Genomic DNA, 25514 nt, shown 5'->3' with positions numbered 1-25514 from the left:
GAGCCTGAGCTAGATATTGTGCCAATTCTTTCCACAATGAGTGAACTAAAAGCTAAGATTCCAAAATTGAGAATTAAACTTAAAATAAATTGGTTACAAACAAAACTTTATCTTAGATCATCTAAATAAAAATTCTTATATTCTAATTTTGAAAATGCTCACTAAAGATATCTACAGTCCTTCCCTACCATTCATAATTTAACCCTAGTGAATGGTTCTCAACCTTGGTTACAAATTAATATCATGCGGGAAGCTCTTAAAATGTGTCCATCACTACCTGGACCTCACTCAGACTAAATTAAATTTTAAAATTAATTTAAATTAGAATGTCCAGGAATTGGGCAAGAGCCGTAGTATCCTTTAAAAGCTTCCCAGGTGATCCTCTGTGTGGACAGGCTAGAAAATCACTGTTTTAGGTATATTCACTTATATTAGGGTAATTGGTATCTACAAAATATAGTGGATTTCTATACCTGGATCCTAGCAGTTAAAAAAAATAAGTCTGTTAACTCATCTAAACACTTAGGATGTGCTTATCTTTCTTACTTTCTCCCTCTCCCACCTCTGTCTCTCTCTCTGTCTTTCACACGCACACACACACACACACACACACACAAACACACACATGGACAATTGATAAAGTGATGAAGATAAAGATCAATAATAGCCATTTTTTTTAAAGCTCCTTCTTATAATATCAAAAATCTTAACTGTTACACAATATTTTTTTTATTAACCAAAACTCTGGCTGCATTTTAAGTAGATTTGAACAACATAACATATAAATGTTATAAACCATAAAAATTGATTCTTTTTTGAAGTCTTCTTTTTTAAAAATCCCTTCTTATGACATTTGCCAAGCTACATAATTATCTAGAAAGGGTTGATAATTTAGGGAGGTTTAAGAATAGATTAAGTCATATGAAACCACTGACATGCAACCATGTTTAAACCATGACTCAGTGATTTTATGTGGTTCAGTATAAGAAGGAATCTAATCTCTCACTCCCATTTTAATTCTTACAGTCTATATTCACTTGAGGAAACCCTTCTACATTATGAAATGTCATCATTTATTACGACCACAGTTACTGTGATTTCTAACAAAAAGAATTAACTGAAACAAAAAGTTAAAAATATAATGTTATGGATTGTCTCTGTTATGGACTATTCTTTTAATATTTTCTAAACAAAGTGTTGTTTTATGTGTGTTCTGCCATCCTAGTCAAGGAGCTAATATTGGAAAAGCTAAGACAGAAGAAAAGGACCTTAAGAAGCTAAAAAAGCAGGAAAAAGAAGAAAAAGACTTCAGGAAAAAATTTAAAGTATGTCATATCTAAATATTATACAAAGTATAAAGCTCTACTGAAAAATCCAATGATTTTTAAGTACCAAAATGCACACTTTAAAGTGTAATTATCAATATTCCAGTTAGCTATTATAACCCTTTTATTTTGAACAAAATTTATTTTAGATTTAAATTTATTTCTATAAAAGATTAAGCAAGCTATAATATGCACAGTATTCATACTGTGATAATCATCTAAATTTAGCTGTCCTTTGAACCTTAATAAGAAGGTTTAAAATAATTGTTATATTAGGTTGATGAGGTTATGAATGATGTTTGTCCCTCAAAATTTTCTTTAATATTCCTACATTATATTTCTAAAACACTGATTATCTCTTTAGCAAATACCTTTTTAATGAATCCATCAATAAATAAGTTGTTTCAATAATGCACATAAACCAATAATTTAAATATTGTTCTCTTTTTTTTTAGTATGATGGTGAAATTAGAGTCCTATATTCAACTAATGTTACAACTTCTGTAACTTCTAAAAAGTGGGGAACCAGAGATCTACAGGTAAAACCTGGTGAATCTCTAGAAGTTATACAAAACACAGATGATACAAAAGTTCTCTGCAGAAATGAAGAAGGGAAATGTAAGTCACTGCTTATACTACAATATATACATATATGTCACCCCAGAATTTAACAACCAGACATGTTTTAGTGACGACTCTGTGTTTACTAACTCTTATCTATCTTTTTGCTCTATCCTTTGTAAATTGTGGCAATCGTTCAGAAGTTGGTCATTATGCTGTGCTGAAATCAATGTATTTTATTCTCTTTTTATTTACCACATACTATCTATATACTCTGTGTCAAAAATAATGCCAAATTACTGCTTCTCAAAACACAGTCCTACAGACCATCAGCATCAGAAAGCCCTTGTGTGTGTATTAAAATCGCAGTTTCCTGGACTCACCCTTGACTTGCTGAAATATGAGTTCTAGAAATCAGGTAAAAACGTGATGATAACTTTTTCCCTCGTTCATGTATACACTAAAGTCAGAACCACTGTGCTAAAGTAGACAGTGTCTCTTGCTCTGGCCTGGTTTTAAAATTATGTAGAATTTCAAATTATACAGAATTGTGTAGAATTCTGGATATTTCACACCTAGAATTTCCAGTTTTCTTATCTTGCAAATTCACTTGTTTTCATTTCTTATTTGAACACACTTAGTGCAACATACTATTCCAAATAAATCCAAAAAAGTTCCCGTCTCTTTTGACTTTATCAGCTATTAAAGTTGACAGATGGGAGCCAGGTGCGGTGGCTCATGCCTGTAATCCCAGCACTTTTGGGAGGCTGAGACAGGATGATTGCTTGAACTCAGGAGTTTGAGACCAGCCTGAGCCACATAGCAAGACCTAGTCTTTACTAAAAATCAAAGAAAAATTAGCCAGATATAGTGGTGTGTGCCTGTAGTCCCAGCTACTTGGGAGGCTAAGGCAGAAAAAATCACTTGAGCTGAGGAGTTCCAAGCTGCAGTGAGCCATGATCGCACTGCTACACTCCAGCTGGGGTGACAGAGCGATACCCTGACTCAAGAAACAAACAACAACAACAAAAAAATAGAAAATAAAGAAAGCTGACAGATGAAAATATGTTTATCAAATTTCAAAAAAAAAGCTTATTTAAAATCCAGAGAAGAGTAATTCAAAATTACATTGTCTTATATTTGAAACTGAATAGCCACCACAGCTGCCCCATATCAGCTTAGTCAATCTGCATGGAAAACATGGACTCTGAGTTTAATTTTAATGGGAGGAAGGTGATTCAGGGACAGGAATTGAAATGGAGTTTCAAGAATAAAACACAGTGACTCAAGGATGGAGGAAATGGATGTAAAACTTATCACGGAGGAGGTGTGGTTGGCTTTTCAAAGGAAAATACGGAATGTGGGTACAAAAGATAAAGAGCCGTGGCAGTGTAATATTAAGATTGGAAGTTCACTGAAGATAATGTGTAGAAAGATCCCCAGGGGACAAAGAAAACCCCCATTCAGACTAGGATTTGCAAGGATCTACCTTAAGGAATAGCCATAAGTGTAAAAAGAACTATAAGCATCAAATTGCATCAAAAAATATTTAAAAATTCAGATTTTTAAATTATTAAATGTTATGATGAATATACCCAATTGAATGTTCTAAATGAAAATTATGATAGTAATATGATGAATCTCTCATGACATATGGTAGAAAAAGTAAGAAAGCTGTTTAACTTGGGGTAGGATTTATAGCCATGTTATAAAATCATGCAAATAAGAGAAACTGAACTAAAAAAAAAATTAAATACCAAAAAAAAAGTCTCAATAAGGTGATAAGTCTAAATGATATGTTTTCTGTCCTCTACTTTCCAAAAATTTCCCATTTTTCACAACAGAGAATTGTCCTAGTATTTGTCACATAGACCTCTCTCCGGGGCACAAGCTGAAGCTTGTGCATATCTTGCCCTTGGTATGGTAGAAGAAAATCTTGCCATAGTGACCTAAGTCTCCCATGCTTAGCAGCAAGTCTTATCTAAAGCAATGCTCCTCCAACTTTGAAGTACATACACATCAATGGGGATCTTGTTGAAAATGTAGAAGTGAGGTCTGACATTCTTCTTTTTTTTTTTTTTTTTTTTTTTTGCTTATTTTTTCCCACCTTACATTTATAAAAATGGCATGACATTCTATGGGTTTTCAGGCTCCCAGGTAATTGATGCTGCTGGTCCTTGGATCAGCATGGATCTTCACATATCCTAAGTAACAAGGATGTGATGATCTCATCAACAAACATGTATGGATATCGATGGACAGGAATAGATATGGCACCAGTAAGAGAAATTCAGAGAAGAGACTCTTATCTTCCTAGGAACCAGCAGACTTTAAGAATAAGTAGCCATTCAGAATAACTACATAATCTAATATCATTTTCTACTTGAACATCAATAATTCTAAGTACTATTACAAATACTGGAGGTCTCCTGTTCTCTTAGAATGTGTCATCTTCTAAGAATTAGAGGTGAAAAGGTTTCATAAACTTCTGATAGATTACAGTCAAGAGTTTCATTTAAATATCTTTTTTCTTTCTGCTGCAGTATCAATGCACTTTACAGTTTCCAAGTTCATTGTTAACTACCTAAATTCTTAGATGGCTTTGGGGTACATCTCAGACGGGATGGAAACCACATGATTATATGGTAGCACTTATATGCATGTTGCTTTTTGTGTAAAGACTTTCTATGGACTGGATTTTTTCTCTTTTTTTAAATTGTTATGTTACTTAATAATTGTAGATTTATTTTATTTTATTTTATTTATTATACTTTAAGTTCTAGGTTACATGTGCACAATGTGAAGGTTTGTTACATACGTATACATGTGCCATGTTGGTGTGCTGCACCCATTAACTCGTCATTTACATTAGGTATATCTCCTAATGCTATCCCTCCCCCCACCCCACAATAGGACCTGGTGTGTGATATTCCCCTTCCTGTGTCCAAGTGATCTCATTGTTCAATTCCCACCTATGAGTGAGAACATGCGGCATTTGGTTTTCTGTTCTTGTGATAGTTTGCTGCGAATGATGGTTTCCAGCTGCATCCATGCCCCTACAAAGGACACAAACTCATCCTTTTTATGGCTGCATTGTATTCCATGGTGTATATGTGCCACATTTGCTTAATCCAATCGGTCACTGATGGACATTTGGGTTGATTCCAAGTCATTGCTATTGTGAATAGTGCCGCAATAAACATATGTGTGCATGTGTCTTTATAGCAGCATGACTTATAATCTTTTGGGTATATCCCTAGTAATGGGATAGCTGGGTCAAATGGTATTTCTAGTTCTAGATCCTTGAGGAATTGCCACAGTTTTCCACAATGGTTGAACCAGTTTACAGTCCCACCAATAGTGTAAAAACGTTCCTATTTCTCCACATCCTCTCCAGCACCTGTTGTTTCCTGATTTTTTAATGATTGCCATTCTAACTAGTGTGAGATGGTATATAATATAAATAACTCTTATTATTTTGAGATACATTCCATCAATACCGAATTTAGTGAGAGTTTTTATCATGAAGGGCTGTTGAATTTTGTCAAAGGCCTTTTCTGCTCTATTGAGATAATCATGTGGTTTTTGTCTTTGGTTCTGTTTATATGTTGGATTACGTTTATTGATTTGCGTATGTTGAACCAGCCTTGCATCCCAGGGTTGAAGGCCACTTGATCATGGTGGATAAGCTTTTTGATGTGCTGCTGGATTTGATTTGCCAATATTTTACTAAGGATTTTTGCATCGATGTGCATCAGGGATATTGGTCTAAACTTGTCTTTTTTTGTTGTATCTCTGTCAGGCTTTGGTATCAGGATGATGTTGGCCTCATAAAATGAGTTAGGGAGGATTTCCTCTTTTTCTATTGGTGGGAATAGTTTCAGAAGGAATGGTACCAACTCCTCCTTGTACCTCTGGTAGAATTCGGCTGTGAATCCGTCTGGTCCTAGACTTTATTTGGTTGGTAGGTTCTTAATTATTGCCTCAATTTCAGAGCCTGCTATTGGTCTATTCAGGGATTCAACTTCTTCCTGGTTTAGTCTTGGGAGAGTGTAAGTGTCCAGGAAATTATCCATTTCTTTTAGGTGTTCTAGTTTATTTGCGTAGAGGTGTTTATAGTATTCTCTGATGGTAGTTTGTATTTCTGTGGGGTCGGTGGTGATATCCCCTTTATCATTTTTTATTGCGTCGATTTGATTCTTCTCTCTTTTCTTCTTTATTAGTCTTACTAGTGGTCTATCAATTTTGTTGATCTTTTCAAAGAGCCAGCTCCTGGATTCATTGATTTCTTGGAGGATTTTTTGTGTCTCTATCTCCTTCAGTTCTGCTCTGATCTTAGTTATTTCTTGCCTTCTGCTAGCTTTTGAATGTGTTTGCTCTTGCTTCTCTAGTTCTTTTAATTGTGATGTTAGGGTGTCAATTTTAGATCTTTCCTGCTTTCTCTTGTGGGCATTTAGTGCTATAAATTTCCCTCTACACACTGCTTTAAATGTGTCCCAGAGATTCTGGTATGTTGTATCTTTGTTCTCATTGGTTTCAAAGAACATCTTTATTTCTGCCTTCATTTCGTTATATACCCAGTAGTCATTCAGGAGCAGGTTGTTCAGTTTCCATGTAGTTGAGCGGTTTTGATTGAGTTTCTTAGTCCTGAGTTCTAGTTTGATTGCACTGTGTTTGGCTTCCCCATAAAGTGATTCTGCAAAAATGCCAGTGGCAAGTGGAGAAATGAGATAGGGGAGCGAAGGCAGCCAATAAAGTCTTATTATCAACAAGTTACCACTTGGATTATTGGAGCTTGATCCTACTGGAGACCCCCAAGTGTTAGTGTTATCCCTTCCAGTGGGAAATAAATTGGGATATTTATACACCAACTCCTGTCCTTCAGGAGCTGAAGCCTATTCCTGGGAAGGTAGCCAGAAGCCAGAGAAAAGCCATCAGTGAAAAAATTGTTCAATGCAAGTGCTGTCAGTTGGATATGCAGTTACTCACATGGTAAGGATGCGGGTGTAAGGGAGAGGCACTAGGAGCATGTTACTGACTTTCAGGTTAAGTATTATTCTATGGTTTAATCACCTTATCTACATTAGTTCAGTTTTATCTTTCCTAACCTCCTGCCTTTCTTAATTTTTACAAACCTGCTTACTCCTTCCATGGACTGGGTCCTTGACATTCTTAGTTTTTAAAAATAGCTAATTCATTCTTCACACACCTCTATAAGATTGTTTAACCCTCCCTTTCCTAGATGATTGCAATAGCCTTTCTAGTGATACATCTATCTTTGCCCTTACACTCAGAATCCATTTCCCCACAATGTTATCCAAATATTATTTTAAAAAATACAGTATTTAGGCTAGCACATAAAACTCTTTATCATCTAGGCTTACCCTCACCCACTGCTGTTTTCCATCTACAACTGACACTCCAGAAATACAAACTATTCACTTGTCATTCCCTGAACAAATCTCGTGTTTTGGCCAGCCGCAGTAGCTCATGCCTATAATCCCAGGACTTTGGGAGGCAGAGGTGGGCAGATCACTTTAGACCAGGAGTTTGAGACCAGCCTGGCCAACATGACAAAACACCATCTCTACCAAAAATACAAAATTAGCTAGGCATGTTGGTGCACACCTATAATCCAGCTACTAGAGAAGCTGAGGCAGGAGAATCGCTTGAACCCAGGAGGCAGAGGTTGCAGTTAGCCGAGACTGCGCCTCTGCACTCCTGTCTGGTTGACAGAGCGAGACTCTGTCTCAAAAAAAAAAAAAAAATTATGTGTTTCATCCTACTATGCTAGGAATTCAACTTGAAATGCCCATGATTCTCTATTAAAAACAACTCAGTTGTCATCTAAAATTAGAAGCACCCCAAGTCCCTACTCCCAGCCACACCATCACAGTTAATCTCTCCCCAACTCAACCATGATACTTCTTTTGCTGCTGTCATTGTCATTATTGTTTTATCAATCTATCACTCTTATTAGACTCTGAGCTTCAGAGTCACTTCAATGAAATGTTCTCAACATTGTATTGTCAACACATTACACAATGCCTTGCACCTTGCGTGAGACTTGCTGGATTGAATGAAACAATTTGGAAACTGCAGTTGGATAGCCAGATGAAAGTCTGACATACAGACACTCACAGAAACAAGTCCGCTGAATACTTTAACTGGTTAGAAGACAGAAGTTCTCTCCTCTGGCTTTAGTGATGTAGTTAGATTGTTATATGCCATTGCAGAGCCTCTAAATCTTTTGGTTCCTTATTTCTGCATCTTCTGATTACAGATGTCTTTGCATTTGTAATCGAGCACCAAGGTGAAACTAATGTTATCCTTACCTTCCATTCTTCTTTAATCCATCAGAGAAAGAAAAGCATAGCCTATTTCAACCTAAAGTTTGTAACAATAACAATTAAAGGCTAAAGCAAGAACAACAATCCCTTACAATTACGGAGTGGGGCATAAGCCACTTTTACAGGCATTATCACATTCGATCAAGCCTCACCCATTAACTTGTAGAAGCTCCTACTGTGTAGGCATTGAAATCTTCAATATAAATTTCTGGCACATTGCCAAATGTTTAGTTTCTTGCTAATATTTATACATATTCCACAACTCTATGTCTCATAAGCTGTGAGTTTTCCCACCTCCTGTGACTGAAAAAAACTTTCTACAAAAAATATAGAATGAGATACTTTTTGTCTGAGTTATTTGTGGCCAAAATGCTCTCCATTTTCTTTAGGCATCAAAGACCAAGGGATTTTAAAGGTGCTTTCAATCTTCCCAAATCCAATTGATCATTTTCTTTTTACTTACATAATTTGTTTTCAATTTTAAAACAACACAGGCTCACTGAAAGAAAATTTTTAAAATTTAGAAAGTTAAAATGTTGTCCAAATATGAAGTTCCAGAAATAACAATAGAAACAGAGAAGAGGGGAAGAGTGAACATTTTTATAAAACTAGGATAATAATTTATATTCATATTATACACAACACACTGTTTTTTCTTTTATTATGAGCATTTTCCACTGAAATTGGACATTGTTCCACTTGCCTAGGTAAATCTATACAATATGATTTTCTTGTTTTTAAACTATGTGAGGCCAAATTGAGTACATTTAACTTTATTTCTGGATTTACCCACAACAAATGAAATAATGATGAAATAGTATATTTTCATTTTTATTAAGTAAAAATTTGAAAATATTAGAATGAAGATAATTTCCACTTTTCCAAAGATTATTTTCTATTTCCTTGGTTAATCTGTATTCACAATATCCTTCTACAAGGTGAGTCATTAGTCCTGAGACACATCTGCCCTGTAGCAAGCAAACGTTTGGGGAAGAAATTAACTGGCACATATGGGGGGTGGGTGTTATTTTCCTAACTGGCTCTATCCCACCACATATTTCAAAACATTTGTTTCAAGCCATTATGTTCTGCTCTATAAATGTGAGGTTTCCAAGTAATAATTTCATATGATATGTGAGAATCCCTGGTGTGCCCACACTCACAATATTACAGTGCTAAACATAGCTGCCCTTCTACATGATACAAACCATGATGAGATTGTTGTTGTTGTTGTTATTTCATGTGTTTATAGTTTTCACTAACATTCCCTATAATAAATGTAGATATGTAACATAAACAAACAGATTTTCCTATTGCAAAAAAATATAGATATATTTCTAGGACCTATAATGGAGAGATTATTTAAAAATTTATGGTAAGTCACTTGTTTTGACACTGTCATGAATCATGCTTTTAATAGAATGAAGTTTTAGCTGAGATTTTTAAAGGTACCAGACAGCAAAACCTGTATTGTATTAAAAGTCATTTACCCTGTAAAAAGGCTATATAATTGTGATTTTATAGCTAGCAAGCCCCATATTATCACATCATTTCTGCAGCACAGTACCATCTCACACTCCATCTCCCTAATACATTTTTCTTAAATAATATTCCCAATTATTGATGTTTATGTATTTCACACAAACACACAGCAGCAACAAAGTGTTCAACACAGGCGAAGGCTGTTCCTTAGAACTCTTGAACACACAGATATAGGAGGGAATGGAAATACAGGTTGAGAATCTAAGAGAATATGTTTTTTATAAGCAATTTGTAAAGTTGAGGTATTAAGCTGTTTATCATGAATGATTAACTTTGGTCATGTAAAGGACTGTTTTAGCTCTCTACATTTAGTGTTTTATCCAAGCCTGCAAAATTTTAGCATAAATTAGTTTTTAAAAATAGATTACCTAGAAGTGTAAGCAAATAAAAATCTTTAATTTCTAAAAATGGTGATCACATTCTCTTTGTTTTGAACTTTATATCTGATGCCGGAATAACTGCAGTCTCTAACAACAGTTTATAACTCTTATATATTTCTCTATTTATCATCCAATTTTAGCTCAGAGAGTGTATGAAGTCCTACCAAATCATATGAGATTGACTTCAGTGTTGAAAGCTTCAGTTCATACACATCATTATTTTAAAATTATTAACATCAACATGAGTATATTATGGGAACATTTACTATTGTGTTTTTTTCCAATTTGTTTTAGGAAAAAATCCAAAATGAAAGCAGAACCCCCAATTTTAACTGATAAAAAGAAGTCAATGGCTATTACTATCTGTAGAAAACTGTTCTAATTTTAGTGTAACCCTAAGTATAGGTATAGATAAAAAGTTATTTCAGTTATGAAGACCCTGATACAAACTCCACAATTTGTTCTATAAGCTTGTTATTTGCAGAGATTTTTCTCTTTTGAGAGACACATGTAGAATTGAATTTGTTGGACATGAGCTTATCTCTTTAAAAAAATTACACTAAATTATTATGTATACCTTATTTAAAAAGAAAGTCTGTTAATATGAAATGAACTGTGATATAAAAGCCTACCCACAGACTATAGATATTAATTGTAGATGTTCTTACATTAATACTTTTTGCTACTTTTGCATTAATTGAAATATGAAGGAAGGTGCAACATGTTCTAATTTTTTTATACTCTGAGTAGTATGTTATTGTGCTTTTATTATCTTGACATGTTTCATTACTTTCCTATGTTCCTAGTGTTTCATTACTTTTCCTACTTCTAATTTTTTATACTCTGAGTAATATGTTATTGTGCTTTTATCTTGGCACATGTTTCATTACTTTCCTACTATGAGAATTCAAGGATAACTTTGATTCTTTATTTTCCAAATATGATACTTATAGTTTTTGTTAAAAAGTGGTAAGCTTCTTGATAAAATATTTTAGTGGAGTTTTTTTTTTTTAACCCTGTAACACTTCAAGGGAAAGTTCATTTTCTTAAATGTTAATGCATAAATTCAGTTTTATGATTCTAACTTTTAAAAAATATTTTCATGTTTAATCAATGGCAATATGACATCAATACATTTAAGTAAGTTTATCATTTGTATTATTAATTTTTGCTTATGAGCTTTCTCCTTATAATTTGTAACATGCTTGCTTTGATTCAGAACCAAAATTAGATCTAAAGTGGACCAAGACCAACAGATTGACTCACTGAGAGAAATTATTTAGAGATTGTATTGAGGAAGCAATAAATGGTACTAATCTCAAGCATACAACAGATTTTAGGCACTAACACAAAACTAACAATTCCAAAGATTAGTGATATTAATTAGATATCAGCAGGCATTTTCTTAAGAAAAATAGTTTATATTTTTCCTGAGAAATATGTGCACAATGAGGGGCAAATATAAGGTGCCCCTCATATAACAACAACAACAAAACTTAGCTTTCCTGCATAAAATATGGCTTATTTTCTACTTAACCAGGCATCACAGAATTCATAGTGTGTGCTCTTCCAATAATGCTTTTGCTCCATGAGTGATGAAATGCAAATGTTGATACTGTCCAATAGCAAAATAGTAGAGGAATTTCTTCCATACAGAGTAAAAGAGACCTGTTTGAGACTATTTACAATGCATAGTCCCCCTAGTAGTCAATAGCTGGCTGGCATCTGAAAGGGGAGTTGAATACGGTTGTATGTCTGCTCAATATAATAAAATTTTATAAAGTAAGTCTTAGGTCTGGTAGCATTTAAAATACTTACCAATAAACTACTTTTATAATCCATGCTTACTAAATTCTTCCTAAAACTGGATCATGGGGTAACACATTGAAGAAATAGATTAAAAATTGAAAGAACTCTGTTCTATAGCCTACAGAAGCTTAATGAAAAAACGTTGCTTTTTTTTATTTAAAGGAGAAAGGAGGAAAGATTGAAATTGGAGCAAAAAAGAGACATATTAGAGAAACAGAAAAGTTAGGGAGAAAAGGAGAAGAAAGGATGGACACAAAAGTAGACACAAGTAAGAAAAATGGATCATTTCCAGAGATAGATACAATTATTCAGTATACTATGATTACTCTATTGTGTTTTGATTTCCTGAAAGAAATACTAAAGATTTTTCAAACCTGTATTATTAATGAAATGTATTTTCTTTTTCCTTCATAGATGGTTATGTCCTTCGGAGTTATCTAGCAGACAAGTAAGCACATTTTCTTCTACTACTATGCTTGTGAAAAGAATTTTGTGCCTTTCTTTTAAAAATATTTCTAATCTTATTTAAATAATGTAACCTACTGAACTATCATAAATAAATTTAAAAACAATATGCTATACTAATGTTAACATGCTAGTATCCATAATAAAGGTAAGGTTTTCATAAAGTGCTACTCTTTTAAATAGGCAAGAAGCCCTTCTCATTTAAAATTGTACAGCTCATAGTTCATAGTTTTATATATTCATTAGGCTCTCAGCAAACACTGAAGACAGGTCAAAGCCAGTAACCTTTCATTAATATTTTATATTTTACTTGCTAATGCAGTTGATTGAATGGAATTAATTTGGGACCAATTAGTGACTTCACAGTAGGTGCTAATATCACCTGTTAACAGTTCATAGTTTAGCCCTTAATTAAGGGCTTTGCTTCACTCACACTAGGCATAGTAGAGTACTATGTTGCCTTTTTTGGAAGCATGCCAGAGAAAAAGACAGTCGTCAATGATTCTTCTATTCTTATGAATAAGACATTGTCACAGTCTGTCACAGTCTGGTACTAGTGTGCCTTTGGAGTCCTCCGAAACATAAGATTCTGTCCCAAGTAACCCAGTGTAAGAAATGAACTCCATTATCAGGTTAGGTCACATGCCAATGCAAAGATTTACAGAATTCAGCGCAATGAAAAGATCCATGAGGAGTCACAAACTGTGTATCCATCAACAACCTGACACCAATCAGAAAAACACAAATCGGTGTGAAGAGCTTTGTCGGCAAACCAGTAGTGGCCAAAGAAAATAATCATAATACCTTTGTTCTCCTGAGCACATTAATCACAGTGGGAGGCATGAGACTTTCAATAGGTTTTGTTCTATGAAAGATACAAATTTTAAGGACAGAATGTGTGGCAAATAATAGGACATTTGCATCAGTGATTATTACAGGCTGATTGAGAGAATTTAGAAAGCATACTCTGTAAGTAATTGTTGGTTCACCACCTATTGAAGCAAATACTTAATAAATGTTTATTGTATAAATGACAGAAAAATCTATCCTTCCTGCATTTGGATGAGATTTCCATTAGCCAAACCCTCCCTCCATCTCAGAGAAAAGATCCAAACAGAAGACATAGGGAACTCACAGCATCTGCCATAGTTGGCAGCAGTTTGAAGGGCCTGGTGCTGCTTCCATGATAATGCACAGAGATTGTACAGCAAACACTAAGTCTGGTCTAAGTGACAAAACCACCCTACATTTCTGAATTTTAGAAGTATATCTTACATTTCAAGGCAATGTTCATGTTTATAATACTCTCTATTTTTATTTCTTATATAATCTCCTGTTTCATTATAAGGTACTTAAAAGCAAAGCTTGTCCCTTACTCATATTTATGTCTCCTGGCACATAGAAGGGACTCAGTATGTTTGTCGGATAGAAAATACCACAAAGATTTAGGGCCAAGCAAAACCTAAAATGTGTAAAAGTAGCCAAAATTACTATTATGGATGCTGCCTATCATCATAAGTAATAGTTTTAAAATTATATGAGAATTACCATAATAATAATATCTTGGTTACTTATTCTGTAACTAATATTTATATATTTTATTATATGTGTGAGTTATAATTAAAATGTGAGAGTGATGCAACCATTTCCTATGCCAATTATTATTGTATTTCATTCACCATTTGAAATTCAAGTGAAAGTGTGAATCTGGTATTAACAGATATAAAAGTCCATTGCTGCTTTGAATTAAGGTCCCCAATGGGAGTGTTGTTCCATGATGTTTAGTACATTGTTAACAAACATGTCTTACAAAGATGAGTAAGGCGTAGTCTGTGCTCTTGAAGGATGTTTTAATTATTCTGCATGTAAAATGAAACAGAGGACTAGATTAAGTCAACGAAAGAAGAGATAATGAATATCAAATTTATTTCTACTTTAAAATGCATACTATGCTTAAAAGCCTTAATTGTGCCATATAAAATCATACTGTTAATCTTCTATATATTGCTCTAATGCTAAGATGATAGTTTCTTTAAAATAAAAAGTATTTTTTTTACATTTACAGTGATGGAGAGATCTATGATGATATTGCTGATGGTAAGTCTTATGTAGTACCACCCCAGCGAACAGTCGTAGTGAATTTACTGTTTTTATAAATACTAAAAATAGTTTGTTGGATTAGAGACTTCCAATCTGATCAGAATTTGAATCATTTGAAAATGTTAGAAGAGGTAAATGCCCTGGCATAATGGGGGGACAATACCACATTTCTCACAAGATGGAAAATTAAGGAAAAACCTCATTTATTTCTTTGAAAACAGAAGTATAAAAATATTTGATAAATTTTTTATTGTACTGTGACTCATAATAAGAATTTCTTTTATCCAAACAAATAAACATTTTTGGCAAATAGATAGGTACTTATTTCGTAACCAGTAATACCAATATTCTCTAAGCATCATATAGTTCCAAACTATAAAAAATTAATCTAACTGAAATGATGCATGGTGTTGACCATGATGTCCTTTAGTCTTTTAAACTTACGATTCTTGATCTTTAATGTCTTCAACCTCGTTCAGAGTGACTACCAAAAAGTAAATGTTTAAGTGCCACGTAAAATAATCTTGAGTCTCATTTTAATAGAGAACAAATCTGTCCAGAAATTTTGTTGGAATTATAGACTAAATAATAAAAGTTAAATATATGGTCTTCCGTTTAACTCATTTTTTATAAAGTGAGCCAGTTCTATTTTTTTTTTAATCCTTAACCAAGAGAGTATGAATCACCCACATTTCCAAACTTGGAATACTTAGAGAATATGTTTTTAATAACCATATTTAAATTTGTATTTTTTTCTTTCAGGTTGCATCTATGACAATGACTGACACTCAGCTTTGGCCATCCTGCTGTGTTCCCTAGGTGTCAGTGTGAAGTCTGGATTTTAATTGGCATGTTATTGGGTACCAAGAAAATCAATGCACAAAACCACTTATTATCATTTGTTATGAAATCCCAATTATCGTTACAAAGTTTTTAAAGTTTGAACATAGAAAATGATCTCTGCTTAATTGTTATGTCAGAAGACTACATGAGTGAGATGTAAGAATTATTAAATATCCCATTTCTGCTTTGGCTACCATTATGAAGAATTTGAAGGTGCTTCTTTTAGACCATCAGTAAATAATCCCCCTTCAAAAAGTAAAAAGAAAAGAAAAAGGAAAATCCTTCAAGAAGAAATGACCTGTCTAAAAAAACCTAAGGAAGAATAATAATGCAAGAAAGGAAATTTTAAAACATTCCACCAGAAGAAAAATTATTGTTTATACTTCTACTTATGGTTATATCTTATATTCTCTATTCAAGTGACCTGTCTTTTAAAAAGGCAGGGCTGTCTTACCTCTTGCTAGTGGGTTAAATGTTTTCAAAAATTATAGCGTAGAAGAAGTTCTGTATAAAATTTGTCCCTATTTGTTAATTGTATATAAATGTTAATTATTTGATACGAATGTTATGCATTTAGTGTGCACATTGAAGTCTAAACTGTAGAAGAGTCTAAAACAAGTTCTCTTTTTGCAGATTCACATGCTAATGGTTTAATTCTGTGCTGTGTTTAAAGTACTATTATAAGTAGAGTAGATCTGAATGAAGATAACCCTAAAATCATGAGGAATGGAAGAATGGACCTTGAAACTAGCTAGGCTTTTATGGCATGGCACCTCTTTATAATGAAGACACTTTTTAAAGTTTTTGTTTTTGTTTCAATTACTGCTGCATTTTTTTCTCTTTTTTTTAAAAAACCATTTTACTGGAAAGTTGGCCAGCAGAGGGAGTAGAAATTATTAAAACTCTAGTGTTTGAATTGGGCCATTCTCTAACAGTACATACTCATTCCCAAAGCAATCCAAAAACAAAATATAAAGCATTTGGGTTTCAAATGTTAAGAACACTAAATAGCATGATTTAAAAAATGAAAAATCCTAACACCTAAGAAAAGAAGATATTAAGTGCTTTTAACAACTCCTAGAGTACAAAATGAGCAAATCCTAATGCTGGCCCTTTTACTAATGAACCTTCAAGTGATATTGAATAAATTATTTATCTTCTCAGTTTCCTCATCTGTAAATTACAAGATTAGACTAAATAAGTTTTTCCAACTCTTCACTACCAATTACCTTAGGCTTTTATAATGCTCCCCCTACTTCAGTCCCATGTTTCAAAAGCTTTTGTCTATTTTTTAAGCACATTGATTAAATAATGATTAAAGCATTCTCCACATTTTAACATTACAAAGGCCCATTGGAGTTTCTGAAGCGGCCCCACAGAATTGAAATAATTTCAAATAACTGCAAAGGAACTGAAAATCTTCACAGAGATGAAGTGGGGTTTCCATTAGGTGCTTTCAAGTTTGATAATAAATCATCAACTTCCACTGGTCAATATATAGATTTTGGGTGTCTGAGGCCCCCAGATTAGAAACCACTAATCTCCAAAGATTCCCTCCAATTATGAAATATTTTGATGTCTACTTTTAGATAGCATTAGCCAGTATATGACCATGTGATGAATTTCTTTTCATACTACATAAAATTACCTGGTTCAAAAGTGGTTTTTGTTTATTAAGTTTGGTAGTAAATATATATAATACACAGACAGAATAGTTCTTATGCTGAAGTTTTTGGCCAGCTTTGGTTTGAGGACTCCCTGATAAGCTTGCTAAACTTTCAGAGTGTCCTGAGGCACTTCCAACCATCTCTCCTCCTGCTTTCGTTGAGGCAGACTCGCACTGCAGTCTGACAGCAATTTTTTTTCTGATTGAGAATCAATTCAATACAATGTCAGTTTTTAAAAGTCGAAGTTAGATCAAGAGAATATTTCAGAGTTTTGGTTTATACATCAAGAAACAGACACACACACCTAGGAAAGATTTACATAATAGATAATCATCTTAATGTGAAAGATATATTTGAAGTATTATTTTTAATATATTAAATATGATTTATGTTATAGTCTTATGTATGGAATTTTGTCACTTGAGATGAGCTGCAAATAAATAATACCTTCAATGGATAACCTTGCCTCCTACTTCATTAAATAAATTGAGGCTAGCCAGATGCAATGCCTCACATCTGTAATCCTAGCACTTTGGGAGGCCAAGGCAGGCACATTTCATGAGCCTAGGGGTTCCAGACCAGCCTGGGCAACATGGTAAAACCCTGTCTCTACAATAAATACAAGTAATTAGCTGCGTGTGGTGGCACATGCCTGTAGTTCCAGCTACTTAGGAGGCTGTGGTAGGAGGATCACTGGAGCCTGAGAGGTTGAGGCTACAGTAAGCCATGATTGTACCACTGTCTCAAAACAAATTTACTCTGCCTCAAAAAAAATAAATAAATATATATTTTTAATATTGATGCCATCAGGCTTCTTCTCCCTTAACTTGATCCTACATCTACAAAAGAGTCTTTCTCTGCATCGAACTCTGACTCTTTAGCTTCAGCCTCAGAAGATGGGATATCTCCTCTTCAAGATGAAACCTGCTACCAAGGCTCCTAATACTTTGACTCCTATTTTAGTGTCAGAAATTAAGATAACTAAATGCAATTCCTTTCAATTCCCTACAACCTTCGACCTTAACCCATATCCAGACACTGTCCCAGAGAATAAGATGTCATGCCTTAAATTCAAAGCCATAACCTTTGGATCCCATTTCTTCCTGCCTTTTCTGGAGTGTTCGTCCTTTACAATTCATTCTTTCTCATTCTCCTTCTCCCTTTCTTCCTCCCTCTCTCTATCCCTCTTCTTTAGGTTCTCCCACAGTACAGATTCCGTTCTCTAGACTTACAAACATTGAAATCTTTCCCATCTAAAAAACAACATGAAACTTTGCCTTAGGCCTAAAAACCTGTCCAGCTACAGCCCGTTTGGATTTTTTTTTTTTTTTTTTCTCATTCCATTGACTTAAAATGGCAGGGTACATGTGGCAGCCAGGAGAATGTGCCTCAAAGACCTCCAACTATGGGGCATTTAATTGTCCAAAAGTCCTCAGCTGCTGCATTCTGAAATCCATCGCAATGTTTGTGCCAAGACCAGGCTGTTCTAGCTAATGACTGAGAGTTGCAGGGATACTGAGGCAGGCCTATTCCTGAAAGACACACAGCTCCTCACATGGCCAACTTCAGTTTGAGGACTCCCTGACAAGCTTGCTAAACCTGCAGAGTGCTCGGAGACACTTCCAATCACCCTCCCTCCTGCCTTTATTGGTACAGACTTGCACAGCAGTCTGTCAGCTCCTCCAGCCTTCTCCAGCTCCCTTCCCATTTCCTCTCACACATGTATTCTTCCCCACCCACACATGTATTCCTCCCCTCCCACACATGTATTCTTCCCCACCCACACATGTATTTTTCCCCACCCACACATGTATTCTTCCCCACCCACACATGTATTCCTCCCCTCCCATTTTCACTCCATCTTGGTGTCTGCTTTCCAGAGAATCCAAACTGAATACAGGACATCTGAAGAGTTTGTAAAAATACACATTTTTCTCTGCAGATCAACAAATAAAAATCTCTAGGGAAGAAACTTTGGAGTTCATTTTTCCTTAACTCTAAATATGAGTTTAATACTCAGCCACGTTTGAGAATCTCCCATCCCTATGCATCCTTTGCCATATGCTCAGGGTATATTCAATCTTTAACTTACTGCAACTTGATCTCTGCTACGATTACTCTGAAGTCATCTCTATATGATATCCCGCAGGTGCCTGTAACTCATGGAAATCAGAAAGGAACCTTTTCTCTTTCCCCCTAAAATTAATTATCCCTCCTATAGATTTTACCTCAGTGACATCTGAGTCATCCAGTCATCCAAGCTCAAGACATGGAGGCTGCTCTCTTTCTCCTCTTTTATTCTCCGTCTATCCAATGAAATATCATTAAATAGAGCTCCTAGAAAACAAATGATTTTGTCTTATTTGTTTTTATATTTCTTACTTTATGTCGTATTTGAAGCCCTTCATTATATATTTAATAACGAAAGAATCAATGAATGATGTGTCTGCAAGAACTGTGTTAATTCTGTGGGCTGCCACTGTAATTTTTTCTTAATTACTATTTCAGATACTATAAGAGGTTAAATAAATTGATGACCAAGAAATCCCTATTTGATTTAGCAACACGTAAGTCATTGGCCACCTTAGACAGATTCCCTGAAGCAATCAAGACCAAGCTGATTGCAATGATGTCACCCATCAGGCTTTCTGGAAACAGATGGGATAGAGTTTGAGGGAAGAGATGTCTCTTAAGGATCAATATCTGTGAAAGGAACAGGAGCAGGCAAGATAGGGCAGAGAAAGAGGTTGAACGTGAACGTGATGCAAGCGTGACAAAGATTCAGCCGACCAGACTGGGGCCTCTGGAGTAAAGGCGGCCCAATACTTATCTTCCTTCAGGCCAAAATAGCCAGCCTTTGTGACTTTGCCTTGCTCATGGTTATCTGTGAGCCATCCTGGGAAGGTCATGACCTGTACAAGATGACATTGCACAATCATGAACAGTTTCCATTCTGTTCTCTCCAGGAAAACAGTAGGCTGTATGTACATTCTCCTAAAGTAGTCTGGAGCATAGGCACAATCTTCAGTTTTACTGGCAAATTTGGGAAATGAATAAATGCTCAACAGGTACTTCTCATCTTTGGGGGTTCATCTGCAACCAGCAATTCCTCTATATCTCTCTCCACAGCCTATTGAGTTAGAAAAGTTTCCCAAATGTTGGAAAGTATATTTAAATATCAACCTATTAATGGTCTTCCTCCTCAGTTTAGATAATGATTCAGTTATTATTCATGATTGGCAGCAAGCAAGAGAAATTTACTATTGCCCTTAAGTAACTTACTCATGAGTCAAACTCCCTACAGAGAGGACTCCATTGACTGTGCTTGAGTCATGTGCCTGACCATGTGGTGGAGGAAGGGAGGGTTCTAACCCTTCAGCTCCCATAGTAGCAAAAAGTCACCTAGAATTATCCTCTCAAACAAGACTACACTTAGTGGTGGAAAGATAATTTCCCAATAAAAAATTCAGGGAGGCCAGGCACAGTGGCTCACGCCTGTAATCCCAGCACTTTGGGAGGCCGAGGTGGGCAGATCACGAGGTCAGGAGATGGAGACCATTCTGGCTAACACGGTGAAACCCCGTCTCTACTAAAAACACAAAAAATTAGCTGGGTGTGGTGGTGAGCGCCTATAGTCCCAGCTACTCGGGAGACTGAGGCAGGAGAATCGCTTGAACCCAGGAGATGGAGGTTGCAGTGAGCCGAGATCACACCACTGCACTTCGGCCTGGGTGACAGAGTGAGACTCTGTATCCAAAAAAAAAAAAAAAAAAAAAAATTCAGGGAAAGCAAACTCAACCTCATGAGTGAAACAGAGTATATAAAAAAAATTTTTTTGAAACAGGGTCTCACTCTGTTGCCCAGGCCGGAGAGCAGTGGTGGCATCATAGCACACTGCACCCTTGGCCTCCCAGGCTCAAGCAATCCTCCCACCTCAGCCTCCCAAGTAGTTGGGATTATAGGCATGTGCTACCAGGCCTGGCTAATTTTTTATTTTTGTAGAGATGGGTGTGCCCAGGCTGGTCTCCAGCTTCTGGGCTCAAGTGATCCACCCATCTTGGCCCCCCAAAGTGCTGGGATTATAGGCATGAGCCACCACAACCAACCAAAAATATTTTAAGAGAAGATCAAGGTATATTCTACTTATACATTAAACACATATTAATATTTCTCTGATGTATTATTTTCCCTCAGTCTTCTTGAAGAATTTGGTCCTTTAGCATACCTTGCTCACTTTTGACACAGACATTGTTAGAAAATTGGTTTTGCCATGTGAGAAACATCATATTGGCATGATGATAAATGGTAACTGATATTCAGTTTTGGTATGGAAACACTAGAGAAGGTGGGGGACTGTGGCAAACTGTAGAATATAAGCTCTGTCCATGGGAGTGAATTGCTAGTTATGCTGGGTATCTTCTGTTTGGCCCTCTGGATTCCCCCTCTCCAACCTTCTCCATCTTGTTCTGTGCCTCTTGAGACCAGCCATTATGGACTGCCTCAAGAGGCTCCCTTGACTTCTAGCTGCCAGTTTCACTGGGCCTGTAGAGGAGCAATAGCACTCAGTGAGAGGGACAGGGAGTGAGGTTTGGTTATTTATTTGTTCAGCATCCTCTCAGGGAAATCCTTACAAGCTGGAGGTGTCCTTTACTCAAAGGCCAGAGCTCTGTCGGACAGGCTTTTCCACATTGTGCTGGCTCTCTGGGTTCCAGTGCTTCTCCCTGCACTTACTCCTTCAGGATTGCAACCACTTCCTGTGTTTACCAGCCCTAGGGGACTGTGTTTTACTTTGTGGCTTCCTGACATACTGTTCACACATTTGTAAACAATCCCTGAATGAAGCCTTCCTCAAATTTCCCAATTTGAGTTTGCTATTTGTTTCCCACGTAGGTCCTGTTGATGTATGTATGACTCAACTCTGATGAATTGTGAGCCCTGTGTTGATTCTCCTCTTTGTCAAGAGAAGCTGAATAGCAAGGTTTATATATAAAATTTCCACTTGTTTTTATCATAAATTCAATTTTTTAAATGCACTACTCAGAGCAAAAAAAAATATCTCTTTAGGCCAGATTTGGCCCATGCAGTTAATCTGCAATCTTTGCCATTTTTGATAAGAAATAAATCAGATGAAGGACAGGCTACTCTAGCTATCCAAACCTGCCAATAGTGTGGAAACTTTATGTACAGGTGAGTGATGGACAAGATGTATTTAGTGTCTATAACAGCCAGATTCCATCGCTTTTAGTAGCACCGAAGGCCATCGAGTAGTCTAATAAGAATATGATCATAAAAAAGTAATGTGACTGCACAACATTCTTCAGCATCTGAAATGTTGCAAATACCACCACCTGAAACCAAACAGAAGTCTAAAGTCAAACTGTGGTTTAGGACGTGCTCAACTGAGAATAATATTCTCATAGTAATGTAGGCTGTCTGAGGTCAGGTTGTTATCAGCAATGGAGAGAAGAAATATCTGCTATGACCACCAATGTAAGCCCTCTCATCTCAGTTCTTGGAAATAGATATTTGAAATATTGTCATATTTTTCAAAAACTTTATATTAAGTTCAGTATTTAGTAATGTAAACCACATCCTCCCTTTCAACTTGATGATCTCAAGTTGTAATCACGCATGAAAGCTTAGGTCTCCATCATGTCTCTAGCAGCAGTACCAAAGGGAATCTTTTTTGTTTGTTTGTTTGTTTTTTGAGACGGTGTCTCACTCTGTCTCCCTGGCTGGAGTGCAGTGGCATGATCTCGGCTCACTGCAAGCTCTGCCTCTCAGTTTCACGCCATTCTCCTGCCTCAGCCTCCCGAGTAGCTGGGACTACAGGTGCCCGCCACCACGCCTGGCTAATTTTTTGTATTTTTTTTTTTAGTGGAGACGGGGTTTCACCCTGTTAGCCAGGATGGTGTCAATCTCCCAACCTCGTGATCCACCCGCCTCAGCCTCCCAGAGTGCTGGAATTACAGGCATGAGCCACCGCGCCCAGCCAGGAATCTTTTTTAAGTTAGGATGGAATTTAGGTTACTATACTTAAGCAAATTCAATATGTTTGTCAGAGCTTCACCCTAAATGGTGGAAGCTGTGTTAAGTAAAGCACTGAAATCCTCCCACATGCCTCAGGGAACCTGAGTTTTCTTTTGGCTTCTCATCTTTAATACCTATGGATCTAAAAGAGGTACACTAAGCTATAGTGGTTACCTAACTTCCAAGATCTCAATAAATGTGCAGAACTACAAAAAACAAAACCACAAGGTATTAAAGAACACATATAGGTGTTTGTCCATTCATCTAGAGGAGAAACAACAACCAAAGACCTCCACTATTCATAATGTATCTATTTATAGAAGTAGACTTACTAGGAAGATATCTTAGGTTGGTGTTTTCATTCATTTGGACTGCTATAACAAAGTATCATAGACTGGGTGGCTTATAAACAATAGAAATGTATTTAGTACAGTTCCAGAGCCTGGGAAGTCCAAGATCAGGCTGCCAGATGGTCAGATTCTGGGGAGGGCCCTCTTCTGGAATGCAGACTGCCTAGTTCTTCTTGTCTTCACTCTACAGCAGAGAGTGAGCTAGCTCTCTGGCCTCCTCTTAGAAAAGCACTAATCCCACCCGGGAGGGTTTCACTATCAAAGACTCAACCTCCCAATACAATCCCTAAGCCCCCAAAGGTCCAAACTCTCAAAGACCCAACCTAAATACCATCACATTAAGGAGTGGGTTTCAACATATGTAACTTGGAGGTGTGGTGAGCACGAGCAATCAGTCCGTAACAGTCCGGTTCCCTAGAAGCAGAGCTCTAGACAGGAATTCTTGTGCAAGGGATATGTTAAGGGTGTGCTCTTAGGAGAAACCCGTAAGGAGTGAGGAAGCAGGAGAGCACAGGAGAAGAAATTAGACAAAGACGCAGGGGTAGCTAAAGCCCAGTCTCACCTGATTCCACAGCAAGAAAGGCATCACTAAATTACATCACCTTGAGGCAAGGGAGCTGGGTTTTTATACCCTCCCACTCAGTCATTTAAAAAAATAAGGTGGCCAGACGTGTTGGCTTATGCCTGTAATTCCAGCACCTTGGGAGGCCAAGGCAGGTGAATCACAAGGTCAGGAGTTTGAGACCAGCCTGGCCAACATAGTGAAATCCCGTCTCTACTAAAAATACAAAAAAAAAAATTAGCCGGGCATGGTGGCAGACGCCTGTAATCCCAGCTACTTGGGAGGCTGAGGCAGGAGCCTGGGAGGTGGAGGTTGCAGTGAGTCAAGATTGCACCATTGCACTCCAAACAGGGCAACAGTGTGAAACTCCATCTCAAAAAAAAAAAAAAAAAAAAAAGAAAATGAGGCTTAGAGATGATATATGATTTGCTCAAATTACAAAGCCAATGAGGCTTACACCCTGTGCCCAAGGTCTTAATTGTGATATCCTGCTTTCATTTAATATATGATACACACTTCTCCCGTATCTCACTAAATAATAATAAGAAGCAATAAACAAAGAAAAGCTTGAAAATTATCAGTGAGACATAAGGAAGTCAGAAATTAGGAAAATTATTAGTTCTTTTTTTATGATACAGATGACAATCAGAATAAAAATAATATTAAGTGAGGTCAAAGGCCTAGTTTTAAGAAAGGAAGTTATAAGCCTAATGTACACATTTAATTAACATTAGATAAATTTGGTATTATGAGCTATACAGTTTAAAATAACTGAAGAAAAATGATGACAACATGGTATGATTGACTGTTTAGCAAACATATCTGAGTTTACATATCCAGAATAGTACTGTTCCCTCCAAAGTAGTCAATATGAGGGGATGTATACCTATTTCAATATTTTGCATAAAATTAGGATTTATTAGCATATCAAAAGGATACCTGGCCAGGTGCTACAGCTCATGCCTATAATCCCAGCACCTTGGGAGGCCAAGGCAGGAGGATTGCTTGAAGCCAGGAGCTCGAGACCAGCCTAGGCAACATAGCAAGACCATGTCTCTACTAAAAGTAAAAAATATAAAGTTAACTGGGTGTGGTGGGGCATGCCTGTAGTTCCAACTACTCAGGGAGGCTGAGGCAGGCAGATCCCTAAAGCCCAGGAGTTCAAGGCTGCAGTGAGCTATGATCACACTCACTGCACTCTAGCCTGAGCGAGAGACCTGTGTCTCTAAACAAACAAACAAAACAAAACAAAAAACAAAAGGGATAGTGCACATCTGTGTTTATTACAGCACTATTCACAACAGCAAATATATGGAATCAATCTAAGTGTCTATCAGCAGATGAATGGATAAAGAAAATGGGGTATATATAGATAATGAAACTCTAGTCAGCCATAAAAGAGAAATAAAATCCTGCCATTCGTGGTAACATGGATGCAACTGGAGGTTATTATATTAAATGAAACAAGCCAGGCACAGAAAGACAAATACTGCATGTTCTCACTCATATGTGGGAGCTGGAAAAGTTGAT

General features: G+C 36.2%; 1 protein-coding gene across 6 annotated transcripts in view; it reads left to right on the top strand.

The window, feature by feature from the left end:
• FYB1 (FYN binding protein 1) overlaps window positions 1–17499 on the top strand; it is a 163380-nt gene extending 145881 nt beyond the window's left edge. For all 6 annotated transcript variants that reach the window (XM_050793417.1, XM_050793414.1, XM_050793412.1 and 3 more), the window contains 5 exons: window positions 1226–1325; window positions 1781–1943; window positions 12382–12415; window positions 14498–14529; window positions 15295–17499. In XM_050793417.1, the coding sequence (XP_050649374.1) occupies window positions 1226–1325; window positions 1781–1943; window positions 12382–12415; window positions 14498–14529; window positions 15295–15317 (352 nt within the window). In that variant the 3' untranslated portion in view covers window positions 15318–17499. The remainder of the gene's footprint in view (window positions 1–1225; window positions 1326–1780; window positions 1944–12381; window positions 12416–14497; window positions 14530–15294) is intronic.
• The last annotated feature ends 8015 nt before the right edge of the window (window positions 17500–25514 follow it).

Source organism: Macaca thibetana, chromosome 6, assembly GCF_024542745.1.
Source record: "Macaca thibetana thibetana isolate TM-01 chromosome 6, ASM2454274v1, whole genome shotgun sequence".
Classification (NCBI taxonomy): Eukaryota; Metazoa; Chordata; class Mammalia; order Primates; family Cercopithecidae; genus Macaca; species Macaca thibetana.
This window is presented reverse-complemented; position numbering and strand designations above follow the sequence as displayed.